General features: G+C 38.1%; 1 protein-coding gene across 2 annotated transcripts; it reads right to left on the bottom strand.

Moving 5' to 3' along the window:
- Positions 1-2,077: 2,077 nt before the first annotated feature.
- Positions 2,078-17,516, bottom strand: LOC140159318 (ankyrin repeat, SAM and basic leucine zipper domain-containing protein 1-like). 2 transcript variants are annotated; one of them, XM_072182753.1, is made up of 10 exons: positions 17,268-17,516; positions 13,712-13,886; positions 12,662-12,790; positions 11,686-11,794; positions 10,648-10,759; positions 9,012-9,143; positions 7,846-7,946; positions 6,506-6,674; positions 4,782-5,120; positions 2,078-4,152 (listed from the first exon to the last, which is right to left on the bottom strand). In XM_072182753.1, the coding sequence occupies exons 1-10, from the start codon at positions 17,370-17,372 to the stop codon at positions 3,982-3,984; spliced, it is 1,542 nt and encodes a 513-aa protein (XP_072038854.1). In that variant the 5' UTR covers positions 17,373-17,516; the 3' UTR covers positions 2,078-3,981. The 2 variants fall into 2 exon arrangements, with proteins under 2 accessions (XP_072038854.1, XP_072038853.1); XM_072182752.1 differs by having other exon boundaries at positions 13,712-13,889; positions 17,268-17,512.
- Positions 17,517-17,627: the final 111 nt, after the last annotated feature.

Genomic DNA, 17,627 nt, shown 5'->3' with positions numbered 1-17,627 from the left:
TATGAGATTAGACGCTTATCTCAAGACAGTGGATAGCCATTACGGGTTATCATGAACACATGAAGGCCCCTCTTTTCCTTTCCCCTGCCCCACAATTCTGACACAGGCGAAGAGCTGAGACTAAAAATAAACTCATTGTTTGGGTTCGCAAATTCCACAGCAAGAAGAGGATGTGCTCTTGAATTTTCATTTTCACTGGCTCCTTTTGGGTCATTGTGGTAACACCCCTGCAACAACTCTTTGTCAGCAGAATTGGTTTTACTGTTAACGTTGTCTTTCCTTCGTTTTGGCATAAAATCTTTCATTCTTCCTGGGTCTTTGTTGCTGATTGAGCATTTTTTTCAAAGGAAATCCCCTTCCTTTTTAAAACTTATTTTAAAAAACATAATGATAACACCTGGTGACATGGTCTCCTTGCACATTTTATGAAGTGAGTTCAGATGCATGAGCAAGTAGGGCCCGGTTTGCGAAACTTGGTCGTAAACTTATGACAGTCATTTGTCCTACGCAATGGAGATTATCGACTGCTCAGTACCAGAAGTGGGTAAGTGCAACAGCTGCCCTGTGAACATTTGGCAATTTACACACAGTATATTGTACTCATCTACACATGGCAGCTATTGCACTTACTCACTCCTGGCACTGAGCAGTCGTTTTCACGCTATATATGTATTAAAAATAATATTTTCACAAACTGGGCCCTGATGAGGTATATTGGATGGATTTGATTTGCTTAATGAGCCATAATGTCATTTCACAAATCTGCCACAAAAGAGGACATATCTGACAGTGAAAACTAACATTTTATACCAAAAAAATACAATTCTATTTCTTATGGAAATGTTTTAGAATGGCTTTCAGTAGTGATGGTACTTCATTCTTCAACATGGATGGACAAACTTTAATATCAAATGGGCTATTCCAGATGTATTCCGCACCCCCTATGGAAGACACTTCCGAATTGGGCTAAATTGACAGCGAATTCACATGTCAGGAAAACCCCATGGAAGACCCTGCGGAATTGTGGTAATATGGCCAGCAGGAATTCAAGTAAATGTAAATGTCTTCCATAGGGTTCCAGCTGGAATTAGAACATTTTTTCAGTTTCCAGCCAGAATTCAAGTAAATTGTAAATGTCATTCATAGGTTAATCGAGATGGCGACCATAAGTGAAGATCCTGCCAGAATTGGAGCATTTTTGACCATTTTCCAGCCGGAATATTAAGAAATATGAATGTCTTCCATAGGCACACCATGTCCTTTCACAATCCCCACTCTTGCTTTTTTGTTAATTTTAGCAGCCGGAATTTCACCTAATCTCAATGTCTTCCATACCCTCCAGCCAGAATCTGTGTTAAAAATGACTGCTGGAATTCTAGACACATCTCAATTCCAGCTGGAATTGTATTTTTTTAAATGTCTTCCATAGGGGGGGTGTGGAATACATCTGGAATAGCCCAATACATTGCATGCATGCATACTAAATGAAAATACCATTAATTTGTTCCTTCTTTCTTTTGGTCTCTATGTATCTACAGAAAAACAAAACAAATCATAGAAATATAACAAATCTATAAATGTATCTTTTAGGTTTCTTAAGGGATGGGGTATGAACGTTTAGACAGTATTTATTGTGGAACATTAGAGCACATCAGACATATTGAATTGCATTCTGAATACGAAGAATGTCCTTCTGATATCAAATAATTTAGATTTTTTGAAATTCGCAATGTAATACACATTTTATGGCACAGATATGGATTTTTTTCCCCAAAACACCAAAAAAATTAGGTCTTTTAGGAAAAAAAATCCATATCTTCAATATGAAAGGTCAAAATTTTCAATTGATCGTCGGCTTTTCCTCTCAGCTACATACACTTTAAGAATATATCATTAGATTTATAAAATTTACTTGAGGACTGTTATATCAAAATGTGAAAAATATCAAATTTTCATAATTTGTCATAAAATTTGTATTATATATTGAATTTCAAAAATGAAAATTATTTGATATCAGAAAGACATTCTTCATTATTCAGAATGCAATTCGATATGTCTGATGTGCTCTCATGTCCCACAAAAAATACTGCGAAACACTCATTCCAGATCCCTTAAGAGCATCTTATCCTACTTTCAACTCTAGGCCTACATTGTACAACTAAGGCTGCACAAAATTAATTCTGTGGGTCTCATTCCCTGCTCGGGGAATGAGAACAAAAGTCACACACAAATATTTCCTTTTTAAAAGCTATGTTTTTCAGTCGTCACTAACAAGTATAACAAGGTAATAACAAGCAATTCTGAGAATTCATGGCTACAGAAAGCCTGTGTTAAGAGTCTTTGCCAATCAATCCTAAGTACCATACACAAATCGGCATTATGTCAACTGACTACAAAAATAAACTGGTTTTTAACAAACTTTTATACTACAAAAGGACATTATTACAACAATTGTTACTAATAGTAGGCCTGTATGTCTTAAAGAAGCTGGGGGTATTCTAAAAATATGTAAGCTTCAAAATAGCAAAGATAGTCCTGTAAATGTTCACTGTATTCATAGTGGAGTGCCAGCTCTCTCAACAGGCAAGTTGATGATCAAGGTATGTATGGATGAACCCTGTACCGCACAAAGATAACAAGATACCCTTCAATGGGATCTAGAGTTTGAATGAGGCGTTGCATTCAGATTTTGCACAAAAACACAGTCATATTGTTTAATTACACACATGCCTACAAAAGTAGAGGATCCATCAGCACTACAATATCTTAACTCCAATTTTGGCAAAATGAGATTTTGGTATGAAGATGTAGCTAGCAACACTGTCCATTTGTCAGCCACAAAATCTTAACTCCACCATGGTACATATTCAAACAGTACAAAATTGAAAATCATGCTTCACCAAATGCGTCAGATCAGGGTCTGTGTTCAGAGCAACAACATCTTAACTACTCCAGTGGAGTTCCATAGAGTTTGCATTGGCTTTGCCAGGGGTCTTCTGCACTCAGCTCCACAAAATATTATCTCCACGGAGTTACGATGATGTGGTTTTGTCCAGGTTTTTCTCAAAATGGCAATTTTGGAGTTAAGATACTCTTGCCTTGAGCCCTCGTCTTGCTACGAAGGGAAATGTCTGTTACCCAGAAAACAAAATACATGGGAATTTGTTGGAATTGTTGCAGAAATTTGGCCTGTATAGAATGCTACCATGATCACACTGTGATATACAACCCAAACCCGACTTTTGCAACGTAAAGTCACTGCACCAAATCTGGACCAAATTTGAGATCAATTTTTGGAGTGTTTCTAGCTATGGGATTTCACATTGCACTCTCAAACTGCACCTCAAATTACTTGTGTATTGCAAACCCATGGGGCTATTTATGATTTGTTTTACCACATGCCTAAACCCATAATAGCATGAAAACCATCACAACACATTTTTGTTCTTTTCTGAGGGTGTTACATCCCTCAGTCAAAGCATGGTTAAAGTTTAAAAAGGAATAGAGCAAACGTGATGAGAGCCTTTGTTATCACTTTTATAGCTTGTTCACTCTGATTGGATTTATAGTAAGTGGAAGTTACTTGTGTCAGAGGTCAATACACAACAATAAATAATGGGCTATTCCATTTAAAATCCACACTACCCCTGTGGAAGATTTTGGAAATATCTTCCACAGGGGAAGTATGAATTTCAAATGGAATAAACACATTTGGCAACTCCATTTGAATTTCATACACCCTCTGAGAAAGATTCAACCTGAACCTTTCACTGAGGGAGGGTGAGTTTCAAATGGAGCTGCTAATGTGCTCATTCAATTTGAAATTCATACTCCCCATGTGGAAGATATTTCCAAAATCTTCCACAGGGGTAGTGTGGATTTTAAATGGAATAGCCCAATGGGTTAGATAACCCTGAGGTATGCTACACCTTCCACACACACACCCCCCCATACAAATGTTTTGATAACAAGAGTTACATGCTATTGAATGAATCTATCTTTGATAGCATTAGGTCCTCCATACCATAATACACTGAGTGCTACTGTTGTTACTAGTCCAAGTGTTACCATGTATTTGAATACTCCATGGCCCCTGGCTTCATCAGGATCTCGGATTAGATCAGCAGCTACTATCTGAGTTGATTTGGTTACCTGTGTGAAACAATATAAAATGTAAAAAATGTTTAAAAAAGGGAGTAAAAAGTACAATTTGAGATAACCACAGGTGTAGCCAGCTTTCTTGGTGGGGGGGAGACAAAATTAAATGTTCTTTCCGGTATATTTGTTTTATTGGGATAACATTAATCTTATTAAGATTTGATTTCATCTGATGCAGCTCAAGAAATAGCTGTCTATAGACCTTCTAAGGCAGCTTCCTTGAAGAAGTTGTCTAGATTAGACCAAGTCTTCCCTATGGTTCAATTGATTTTTAGTCGGGTGCACCGTCGGATATCACATTACCGGTGCAGCCGGTCAGTGTGTGAAAACTACAGTACTGGTGCAGCCAGTCACTGTATGAAATTGGTCAAGCTTTTGTTAGATGTGGTTCTGACTTCATTAGTCCTGAAGTCCATTTTTAAGTACGAAGTAAAGTACACACATTTTGCATAAGTGTATTGTGCATCGCATATTAAGACACTTGTGCATTTGTGTGCGGCTAGCAGGGTGTTAATTCCTTTTGACATTATGGCACACCATAACTGCGTAATATACTGTGTACTTTACTTCATACTTCATGGTGGACATACTGTAGTGTCCCATGAGTTTCCCAATCAACATACCTTATTAAGATTTGACTTCATCTGATGCAGTTCAAGAAATAGTTGTCTAGATTGCTTCAAGGCAGCCCCAGCTTCCTTAGAGAGGTTGTCTAGATTAGACAAGTTTTCCGCCTGGTTCTCTAGTGTACCATGAGTTTCCCAATTCTCCCTGATATACTTGATACTGCTGCTGATGTATTTGACATGAAGGTGGATGTTCTCAAGGATTCCAAGTGATTCGTGACGGCTTAACACTGGGCCACTAGGTGTGCGTACACTACTGGCTTCCCATTTCTTGCCATGTAGTTGATGGATGGACTGGATAATCTTCTTCCTGCAACCTAGCTGCTCTACACCAATCTGAGAGGCAACAAAAGACAATGTGTTCATTACATCTAGACGCTCCTAATCATCTTATTATTACCAACTTGGCATGGTTGAGATCGCTGAATGGTCTTAGATGATGTGCTATTGGCCCAGATTTTATGATATGCCTGCGTTCTAGCCTTGTCTGGACCTAGTATAAGGCAATGATTGTAGCAGGGTGACGATATGTGATCGTGAAAACTAACATTTTGTGGAAACAAATAATAATGTATGAGGTAGGTAAGAGACAGCAAATGTGGTTCTATTTTATTGATTTATCTTTCTAGGTGTTGTACAATGTGAAATTGTAAGCACTGGTATATAGACTGATTAGGCATAAGCCCAGCGATCGAATTCGATGGTATCACATCGCAAAATGCGATGCAATTTCCATCAACTGCTATGCACTTTTCCAAAATGCATAGCTAAAAGTGCTATACTGCTATGCAAACATGTGTTTTGCATAGCACAAACTGCGATGCAAAAAAATTGACTGAATTCGAACCCTGCATAAGCCTGATGGCTTAAGAAGCCTGACCACTAGCCATGCTTCTAGAATCCCAGCCCCAAATGTTTCAGAGCAAGTGACTGCTAATTAATTTTTTTAAGGATAGACAAATCAGGTCCAGTCTGCTAAAAGCATGATCAGCTCGTAATAGGCGAGAATTACCCGACAATGTTATGAGTCCCGCTGATTATGAGCTGATCTGAGTATAACTCCCTTTTCAGCCAAATTGTAATATTGCAGAAGTCACAGCCCCAAGTCAGTGAAAGTCACTGCGTCACATGTATCAGTTATTTAATAATTCCTCTTAATCTGTCTCATTATCATTTGTTCTTGTTAAAAGATGTTGAATAAATGTTTATATGCATGCTTGAACATATTTTTGTACTTCCCTCATAACTACAAAAAATAATTATTATTGTAGTACAGAGACAAAATGTCTCCTTGTAACTCAAGCTGAACAAATAAAAGACCCACCCACTGTTGCCTGTGTAAACCGGTGGAGTCCATTGTATGACAATTAAAATCTGACCATGTTTGTTCATTTCTCACTGTCCATATAGTTGATGCATTATAACTGTATCGAATTGTATGCATGTGTGCATGTACAGTACACTACAAGATTCCTATTGGGACCACCTGCACAGGCAGTCAGGCACACCATTGCTGAGGTACTTGACTGGTACTCTGCAGTACCAGGGGAGTACCAGGGGAGTACCAGTGTACTATCAGTGCAGTATCACTGCTGATGGGTCCTGTGCAGTAGCACCAGTGTGACCCAGTCAGGTACCTTGGCGACAGTGTATCTGTCCAGGCGGCACCAATAAGAATCTTGTAGTGTATGTGTGTCTGTCTATCTGTCTGTCTGTCTTACCTTTTCTAGATCTGACTCGGTCATACACTGTAGCAATGAGAAGTCAATGACATGCTTCTGAAATACAGGAACCAGATGTGGCATTTCTTGACTATGTAAGAACATCTCCAGATCGTTGTATCTACGATAACCTGAAAAGGATGCACCATCTGCCAGTGATGCATCAGTCCTGTAGAAAATCAAACAGACAATTATGTTGTTATATCGGGTTAATCCAGTTCAAATCCATAAACACCTATGGAAGACATGACCTTAATCTCCTACACAGGGAGTGTGAATTTCAAATTGGACTTTCTACCTGGGTGATTCCATTTGAAATTCACAACCCCTGTGTGGGAAATTATGGTCATGTTTTCCACAGGGGGTGTCTGGATTTCAACTGGAATAGCTCATTCAAGGTAAAGGTAAGGTCAAGGTTCATGCCCATGTTCACAGGCCTGAGTGCTCATCGCTATTTCAAAGTGACTTGGAAGTTAGCCTCCTCCGTGAATAATGCATCAGGATGTTCTTGGGCTATACCTTTTAAAATCCACACCCCCCTGTGGAAGATTTTGGAAATACCTGTCAATGGGGGGGGTATGCATTTCAAATGGAATGAGCACATTACGCAGTTCCATTTGAAACTCACCCTCCCTCTGTGGACGATTCAGGTTGAATCTTTCTCAGAGGGTGTATGAAATTCAAATATAGCTGCAGGATGTTATTGGGCTATTCCTTTTAAATCCCACACTCCCCCTGTGTAAGATTTTGGAAATATATTCCACAGGGGGAGTATGAATTTCAAATGGAACAAACACATTAGGCAGCTCCATTCGAAACTCACCCTCCCTTTGTGGTAGATTCAGGTTGAATCTTTCTCAGAGGGGGTATGAAATTCAAATGAAGCTGCTTAACCCTAACCCTCCTGAATGCTACAAAATACTACTTGATATATGCGCTGTTCGTGCATGCATCCCACGTGGTGTGATGACGCAATCGCCCTAAGTGATATATAGGCGCAGTTTAGCTGGCCAGTGAAGCCCAAGACCAGTGGCAAAGTGTCGCCGACCGAGTGCTTGGCATGCGAGGGGTCTCGGGTTCGAATCCACCCAGAGCAAACAACTTCTTTCCTTCTTTTCTCTCTTTATTCTTTCCTTCTTTCCCTTCCCGTAGCCAAAAAGCCCTTAGGCGGTTAGGGTTAATATACTCATTCCATTTGAAGTTCATACTCCCCCTGTAGCAGATATTTCCAAAATCATCCACAGGGGGAGTGTGGATTTTAAATGGAATAGTCCAAATTGCATCAACCAACCCCACTAGACATGTTACAAAAAATGCAGTAAGATTTTGTTCAATTTTACCTGATTGGTTGCTTGACTGCCACTTGCGCACCATCTGCATCGCCATTTACAGCAAAAGCACCGTCTGGAAGGCAGCCTCCACTTTGTATAAACTTGCCAATCTATAAAGGAAATGAATTGAAGAAATACAACTGGGATGAATATCTTATGTACACATACCGTAAAACCTCGTCTATAAGCATATAGAGTGCTTCTGATGAAAGCTAAATTATTCCAGGTGCCATTATGGAGTTTGAGCAAATAAATGACAGATCCAAGCATACAAACAAACAAGTATTATTGTAAGACCAACCTACTGTATTGGTATAATTATGCTTGTTTGTATTAATTAAGCTTTCATCAAAAACACTATATGTGATGCGATCAAGCAAAATCAGTCGGAACTCGGAAATATTGATTTTTGAGATATATCCAAACAAAGGAATTAAATGTTTTCTGTTGTTTTGGAAACTCTTTAATTGCTCTTATCTTTGGAACTGGTTGTTCAATTTCAACGGAGTTTTCTGCAAAATGCAGCTTTGTAAATGCATTTTACTATCCTATAAGAAACTGAAAATTTAATATTTCCGGGTTCCGAATGATTTTGCATGATCAGATCACATATATGCTTGTAGACAAGGTTTTACGGTATTTGATTTGGTATTGAATTATAAAAGTGGTTTTCAGCATTGCTGTCATCTCTTAAGGGATCGGATAGCAATGTTTGCACAGTATTTTGGTGGGACCTGAGCGCACATCAGACACACCAAATTACATTCTGAATACAAGGAATGGCCTTCTGATGTCAAATAATTTTTTTTTTTTTTTAATTCATGATATAATACAAATTTTATGGCAAATTATTAAAAATTGGTATTTTTTATATTTAACAGTCCTCAAAGTAAACTTTATACATCTAAAAATATAATATATCTTAATATAAAAACTTAAAGTGTATGTTGCTGGGAGGAAAAGCCCCCCATCATTTGAAAATAATGACCTTTCGTATTGAAGATATACATTTTCCCCAAAAAGACCTAAAAATATCAATTTTTAATAATTTGCCATAAAATTTGTACTAATCATCGCTGTTGTTGCTGACCGAATAGCGAAGTGACATAAAAAGCCGCATCAGATTGGCATGAAAATCTGAAACCAGCATCACAACATGTATTTGCCTTACTTACCATATCATGGCCTTGACTATTGGCAATATCTGCAGGAGTTCCCTCTGCACACCTTCTGGATGTATCTGAACCAGCTTCAATCAAAGTCTTAACAAGCTTGAAATCACCTAGCTCAGCAGCAAAGTGTAATGCCTGCAACAAGCAATAAATGAACAATGTTAACTTAGTAGCTCTTAGAAAGCTTACATTTAGACATACCATCACTTGACACCTCAAATAACATTATTAAATTATTAATTTTCATACTGCAGTATATAATAAGCATCTCCTTGAAATCAATCTCAACACAGCTTTCAATAGCGTGATGATTTTTTTCATACACTGCGCGATGTACACCAGCTTGTGCGGCTGTGCGTGAGTAACGCGGTAGTGAATCATGCCAACACATTCGTGATTGGTTAGCATTGTATCCCAAGGTTGTGCTTTCGCGTTGTAGTTTGAAATATGCGATATTCGATCGCGGTTGTATCAGTGCAGCTGTTGAAAGCTGTGTTCATACAATTGGAATTCTTACTATAGTTACCATTAGCTTGGGTACCATTTGATATGAGAATATTAAAAGATTTCTTTTGAATAAATATGAAGCTTTTACTCACCATCCAATGTATAATCTTATCATGGTCAAGAGGCAAGTTCAAGTTAGTTTTCATCTCAATTCACATCAATTTTATCTGAATGATGCGTGTTGATCCTTTCTTAATAAGAATAGTTTCTTACAAATGTTGACTACTTGAACTGTACCAATCATTTTGATTGTACCTCTGTTTAGTTTGAAAGCAGTTCACATAAATGATCCTAAACCAGATTAGATTCAATCTATTTATTTCAAGTAACATAGCCAATGATTCTGTTAGAGATGGTCTCATAATTAAGTTATTTGACTCATGCTATGTGTATATATGCAATCGTATAGACTGCTGCCCTCAGTCGTCAACCGTCTGGATTGACGACTGAGAAAACTACGTGGAAAAAAAGTGACGGATTTTGCAACAGGATTCCTGTGGCATAGAGCATCTTGAGTTGTGTCCAAATTGACCTTTTGACCGAGTTTGTTGTTTTAGAAGTTCAGAGCGCGATCTTGTCACAGCGGTAGCGGTACAGCAACGCAGTACACGGGCGCCGCTAGTCAGTCGCCTTCTGGCGCACAACCAAAGTCACATTGAATAGTTTTCAGAAGTCCGTCATGATATTGGCTGTAAGATAATCAGTCGTCACTACGAAGCATACACAGTACATGCGAAGTGTAGACGGCTGATTGCCGAGTGATTGGAATTAGTCTAGCAATCGTATAGGACAGGTTGACATTTTGCATGCACAGTATTTTTTTGTAATGTGCCATGTACAGCCATGTTGCACATGTGGACCATGCTCTGTCACACAGTGAGTCTTCACCTATGCAGATTTATAATGCTGTGTGTGCTAGCCTTAGGGGTCAACACGAAAAGTCCCAGTTCTGAGATATTTTCTCAAAATATCACAAGCTATCTCAAGAGCCACTGAACCAATACTAGGCTTGTACTCATTTAAATGCATCTTTCATGTTGATTCCAAATTATGGTCATGAAAATGTATAATTGTGAAATTTTTTATTAAAAAAAATCGAAACCTAAGCTTCGAGTTAAGCTTAAATACTTACTGTCCACCCTCTGTTGTCTTCTTTGTTGACATCAGCCCCGCATTGAATCAACTGGTCTGTGACTGTCTGGTGACCATTCTTAGCTGCAAACATCAACGGTGTCATGTGACTCCTGTGATGAGGAAAAGAATAATGATGCAGATTTCAGTGCCAAAGTAAGGCGAATTGGCGCACCCGACTGTGTTGATTGGTCTTAAGTAGCTGCATGGATGTAGCTACAGCGGGTGGTGGAACCCACCACTCACGTCTGGAGCCAACCAATGAAAAAAACATATGTATTGTTTATTTAACCAAATCCTTATAGGGTCCACTTTTGTTGAAATCTTGCTAACTCAAACAGCCCTGAGCAGGCCAATTTTTTAAATGCTTAAATAGCATCCAATACCTGAAATTTGGATGGTTTTACCCCAATTTAGAACGTAAATTACTTCAGGTACTTAATAGGAAGTTACTGGTTGGTCAATAAATGGTCATCACAAAACCCATTGTTATTGCAAATTGGAGCTTCAGAAGCTCTAAACCTTTATAATTTTTCTAAATTAAAAGGAAAATATGTCAAATAGGCCAGATACTTGCAAAAGCAGCCCAATTTTAGACAAGCAGCGGCATGGTTTTCTGAGCAGTGTCATTCAGAAAGGTGCGGCATTGACATCACTGTTAGGAAGTGATATACCCAAAAAAGATTCGTCTAACAGCGCATATGGGCTCCCTTGACATACCTGGAATTTTCAGGACAAACTAAAAGTACTCTCCACAAAAATCCCACCAGTACGGACCTTAATTCTTGTTGGGATTTTCAGAGGAGGGAGCTCTCTATTTGCATGTGAAATTTAATGTAAGGTAAAGGAGCCCATGTGTACCATCGAAGACATGACCTTAATCTCCCACACAGAGGGTGTTTATTTCAAATGGAGTCACCCCTTCAGATAACCTCATTTGAAATACACACTCCCTGTGTGGAAGATTACGGTCATGTCTTCCATAGAGGGTGTATGGATTTCAACTGGAATAGCCCAATACTTGAAGAAGCCTACCTACCTTTCATGAGCGTTAGGATTAGCTCCTCTTTCCAGTAGTAATGCCACACAGGATGCAGTAGACTCTTCATGATTCCTACTGCAGGCAGCTATTAGTGGAGTGTACATATCTATTTAGTAGAAATGCAAAAGACATATAAGTACTTATGAAGGCGAAACTGGGCGTCGCTTTGAAACAAGATCGAAAGAGCACAACAAAGAAACTGATAAAGTAGCTCATAGTAAAGGTGCATAGTAAAGGCACCTTTACTCGCCAAACAAGAAAACAATTGGTCAGTGAACAATCCAAATTGGCGACTGTGGACCATGCTGTTCAACAAAATGATGATATCAATTGGAAAAGATGCAAGTTCTCAAGAAGGAATGTTAATTCGGGAGCCCACCGTTTCACAGAAGTAATCTGGATAAGGAAGAGAGCACCGAACACTAATGAACAGAGAAGAGGGGGCACTTTATCTTAGTCACATACAATCCACTTCTAGGCACTGGTGTACTCTCTGTTGGTGTACAGAAGTTGGATTGATAACAACACTCTGAAGATAGCCATCGCCCAAGATGGTCGAAACTGTCAGGTCAGTAAAACAGAATTAGTTTGACAAGATGAAATTGATGAGTTTGTACAAACCTAATGAGCCTCTTCAAGAATATTTCTGATATTGCTTCTAGTGCTCAAATGCCTCTTACTTGAATCAAAAAATAAAAACTTTAGTAACTAATTATACCGTAAATGTTCGCCTAATGGCGCTATGGCCTCCCTTGACATAACTGGAATTTTAGACACAAACTATAAGTGCCCTCCCATAAAAATCCCACCAGCAAATAAGGGCACGTTCCCTTAATTCTTGTTAGGATTTTTTTAGAGGAGGAAGTTCTCTATTTGTACATGAAATTTATCCAAGGCAATGGAGCCCAGGGGCGCCATTAGGCGAACGTTTACGGTATTCTATTTCTACCAATCCTGATAACTGTATACTTACATGATGCTCTGTTAAAATTTGGATCAGCTCCCTTATCTAGCAGAAATTTGACAATGTCAGTATGGCCTTTGGAAGCTGCATACATAAGGGCTGTCCAACCTGCCTGTAAATCACAGTCCACTTGAAGACCTGCAGACAAAAATGGCAAATGGCAAGAAATATTAAGATGGTGTGTTTAACTGTGCAAAACATTCTTGTGTTTTTCATGACTACAACGATAATGATGATAATCGTGTGACAATGAAAACCAGGGGTCCTCACTAAATTCCTAAAAATACCACTTTTTAAAGTGGTATTTTAACAAAAGTTAGTACTACACCCTTGATAAATATTTTTGCATTTTCTCAAAAATAATAACACACTGGTAACAAAAGTTATGTATATTATAGGGCAAGGCATCCAGTTACAGGGGAATTTCAGTGACTCAACAGAAGCGGTACATTATTTATGATAAGAAAAGAGAAACCGCCAGAATGTACCTCATTTCTTATAATATATAATGAACCACTTGAATCACTGAAATTTCAGTGAAGTAATTGGAATCCTTGCCCCTATAATATACATAACCTTTGCTACCAGTGTGCAGTTCTTTTTTTGAGAATAATGCAAAATTAGTCACAAAATTTATCAGGGGGGTGTAGTACCACCTTAAATGTAGAAAATTCTTAAAAGCTGACTAACGGGTACTAGTGAGTATAGTCACCCAGGATTTACACAATACACACACTATGAACAAAATAGTTCCCAACCCAAGAATGAACTAGAACAATATGATGTATGATCAGCTTGTAATAATCAGGATTCATAACATCGTGAATTGATATAGAATAGCGTCTGTGCACACTGCACAGCTGAGTGCAGCTCCTAAGTGAACTGTGCTTGTTAATAAAATGTGGCCATAAGTTGGGACTTCGTTAACGCATGCAGTGACAAAAATTGAGTAATTCTTGTTTGTTACAAGAACGGTAAACAATATACAGGCACCATCCTTTTGGTACCGGTAAGCTATACTTGAAGTTATCAAATCAAATGCCAATTCTAAATCCATACCCCGATCCAAAAAAGTTTGTACTTCAGCCAGGTTTCCCCTACACACAGCTACTCTGAAATCGTCTGGAGATAGTGGCGCACCATTGTGGTCTCGTCGCTTTGCTGGTTGCTCTGCAGGTCTCCTGGCTTGTCCTGCTTCATGCAGATTACCCCGCACTTGTGGTCTTGATGATACCTTCTGCAATATGGTATTGTGAAAGAACAGAATCTTTAAAATCATATCTAGATCTAGACTGCGGAACTCAGTCCTCAATGATAGTCAGTCATTTATCTTTTGGTCGTTATATATGACTATCATTTGAGGGACTGAGTTGTTATAATATATCTTCCGAGGTGCAATTTCAGACAATAGCTGGGGATTAGTGGGGCAGAGGTTATCTATTGAATCCTTTCATGACCACTGAAGCATAGTCAAGTCTGCCAAGGACACTCGGCACAAATTGAAAAACCATGTCAACTCTCGACAAAAGAATGCATGCATGTCAGGTCATCGACACCAATTTGGTGTTTGTTATGACACCAATTTGGTGTTTGTTATGCTCCTCGAAATTAGTACCTTACAGTCTATGTCTGATCTAGATCTTTGAAATCTTGCCAAACTATACTACTTCTTTGGTTATTACAATATAGTTTTGCTGGCTGACTTGACACCTCCCAAAGGATTGAAAACTGGCAAATTGTTTTCCTATGAAGGGGAGCACACAAAGCCTGGTAAGTAAGGTACGGTAGTACTCAAAAGAATGAAATTTCACATATTTAGCAAGATGTCCTGCAAAACATACCCATACTGTTGTGAAAATGCTCATTCCCACTCAATATTCAAGATTTGGCACTGTTTATTATAGTTAGCGTAAACAAGGAAGTGCATGATATGAGATGAGTGTGGTTCTGATCATGCTGACTGAATCACCAGCTTCAATGCCTTCATCATCACATTAGGTATGCCAGGTGAATTCAAATTTGCCATCAAACTGCATCATTTTATATATCAAATTAAAGCCCTTGAGTAAAGAAAGCCAACACTGAAAACCTTTTTGTCATAGCACTTTCCGTAGCAAAGTTACATCTAGTCAAAGATTGTTCTAAACGCAATAATCAGAGAGAGAGAGAGAGAGAGATAGCAGATGTACACCGTTTCAGTTTCGGTTGTCGTCGGTAGGGTAGACAAATTGTCCACATTTCGCCAACTTCATTAGATTATATTGACTTGGCGCTTAAAAGGAGTATTTCGTGATCCTAGCATCCTCTATTTATGTCATTTTCATTAGATATCCACGAAAAAACCTATTCCCAAAATTTCAGTTGATTCCGATTTTGCGTTCATGAGTTATGCATGATTATGTGTATTACACTGCTCCATAGACAATGCATTGTATTTAAATTTCGTTCTAGTGCACCAGAACGAAATTCAAATTTCACGACATCTTTGCTAAACGAATTAATCTGCAAGAAATATTTTGTACATAAACATTATGTAGCCAGAGGTTTCCAGTGATGTAAAAATCTCAACTTCTTTTGAGAAAATTGGGGGGATGAGGCTGTGGATCACGAAATGCCCTTTTAAGGGACTTAACTTGAGAACTTATAACAATTGTTCAGTTTTTGTTTTAAAATGTCTAATGTAGTTGCTGCTGTGACTTCCCCGGGGGGGGGGCACTCAACTTAAATTTTGGTAGGGTTGTGCGGCATGGAGCGCCGAACTTTGGGAACTAAGAACTGATTTTCGGGCAAAATAGGGGCTTGAAGAACTGAAATTAGGGCCAAACTATAGCGATGTCACCCAGCACACATAAATCGGTGCTGCTATTCTGTAACATGTAAAAACTTGCTCTCGGAGAATTGCCCTAGTTCCATTAATACTTGAAATATTTTGCTAGAATTTAATGCTAGTGTAGTTAAAAGTATATTTTAACTAAATATTAATTCAAATTTTGAATAAAAGCTTGGAAAAGTTCCATAAATAAATTGTGAATTTAGTGGTTTGAAAATCGTGATTGTTGAAATCAGTGTTCGATTTTCATCTATTTTTTTGTGTAGCAAAAACTGCTACTCACTTTCAGATTTGAGTAGCAAATCCAAAATTGTGAGTAGCAATTATTTTCACCATATTTTGTGGATTTTTTTGTATACCTTTTACTATCGCCAAAACATTCCTACTTTCAGGGGAATTCCTGACATACATGTAACTGTATCTATCATCTTTTTTCTCCCTTCTTGCAAGTTTGTAGACAAATGCAGACTGGCCAGTGATCGATTTTCGTGTATTTTTTTTGGGTAGCAAAAACTGCTACTCACTTTTAGATTTGAGTAGCAATTCCAAAATTGTGAGTAGCATTTTGCTACGCTAATCCAGGTAAATCGAACACTGGTTGAAATTACCACAAATGGCGACCTGTGCACATTTCCGGGTCTCGCATTGCATTGTGGGGGTAAAGCATCGGAAATAATCTAGAAACGTTATCGTAAGCAATATATTCCCCAAAATGACAAAAAAATGGTGAAAAAGCTTTAAAATTAGCCAAATGGCTTGGAATTGTGCCATTTTTAGTGTAATTTTTACTTATTTTTGACTTTGTGAGCCATGTTTTAAGCTTAACCCCCCTGATGATCTTTGATGATTGTGATTTTTAGACATATTGGAAGGTCCTCTTTGCAATGATATCAAACACATGGGGCTAGGGCATTACGCATTTTGCCGCAAGTAGGGATAATGTGGGCAGGTTGAGAGCATTTTGAAGGCTTTTTACAGATTTTACACAGTGCTCTATGGGAAAAGTATAGTGTAGACATAGCCTATGAACTTAAACACACCTTGTTGTATGCTAATTATAAGATAAAGATAGTATTAATTAAATATTTCAATTTTAAATCATTTATTAATTTTATAATTACATTAAATAAATAGTTTTCTTCTTCTAGAAGACTAGATAATTATTTTTAAAATCATGAAATAACGAACAAATAAAGGAATTTCCCAGTACAAAAATTGCATATATAGTGAATTCGCTTAATTAGCAATTAATTAGCATATTCTATTCATCAAGATTAATACCTTAAAGATCTTTATTTAGGGTTATTTCATGTAAACATTAAACAAACTTAGCTAAACAAATACAATTTGACTTTTAATTTTTATAAAATTAGTAAAATACTTCATTCGACAGAAACTTTGAATATTTAATTAGCGCTATTAGCATTTTAAAATCCTGTTACTTCATTATGTCCGCAACATCATAAGCTTCAAAATGAGGGGTAACTTGATATGTCTAGCACTAATATTTAATTTCTGGGTGACATCACTACAAATTATAGGCGCCGCACATACCCGTACCACCTTAACATGTGAGTGCCCCCCGGTGACTTCCCGGCCCGGGTAGCTTGTTCCAGTCTGGGATTGTTCGATTGAAGTAATGTGAAGACCGTTGAAGGAATGTGCTTAAAATAAAAACTATCTATCATCATAGCTCCCAGTCCCATCCACCCACATTCAAAGTTGTTGAATTCGGAAACTCTCGTCTCTGTGATCATACGGTGACTGATGGTAAGCTTAACCAACCTTTTTTTGTGCCGGCTTTTCGCCGGGCACTGGATCATCCAAAAGATAAAGCTCATCATCATCCCAGTCATCTTCAAACTCGTCACCAGCTGGACGAAAAGCCATGACAGCTCCCAAATCAAGCAAAAATAATGAGATGTTTTCGTACAACTTTTATTCATTCATGGAATCATGCATTGACCGGAAAAGGCCGAAAAGCATGCAAGAATTAGTGTTGGGCGGTACACCATAGTACGATGCATCGAACACTTGCGAATTGCAAAGATGTATGGCGAAGATAGGCATCGGAGGAATCAATCTGTTCAATATTGCCCATCCCTAATCATGCAATCAATCGTAAACAAAAAACGTATTTTCCCC

This window comes from Amphiura filiformis, chromosome 8, assembly GCF_039555335.1.
Source record: "Amphiura filiformis chromosome 8, Afil_fr2py, whole genome shotgun sequence".
In the NCBI taxonomy this organism is placed as follows: Eukaryota; Metazoa; Echinodermata; class Ophiuroidea; order Amphilepidida; family Amphiuridae; genus Amphiura; species Amphiura filiformis.
The sequence above is the reverse complement of the archived record's forward strand: the minus strand, read 5'-3'. Positions and strand labels throughout refer to the sequence as shown.

Excerpts from the sequence above, each read along its gene's own strand:
- LOC140159318 (XM_072182752.1), bottom strand. The coding sequence starts at position 17,372 with ATGGCTTTTCGTCCAGCTGGTGACGAGTTTGAAGATGACTGGGATGAT. Across the intron at positions 5,121-6,505 it reads CCGAGTCAGATCTAGAAAAG|ATTGGTGTAGAGCAGCTAGG; the intron begins GTAAGACAGACA and ends GTTGCCTCTCAG. Across the intron at positions 4,153-4,781 it reads TGAAGTCAAATCTTAATAAG|GTAACCAAATCAACTCAGAT; the intron begins GTATGTTGATTG and ends TGTTTCACACAG.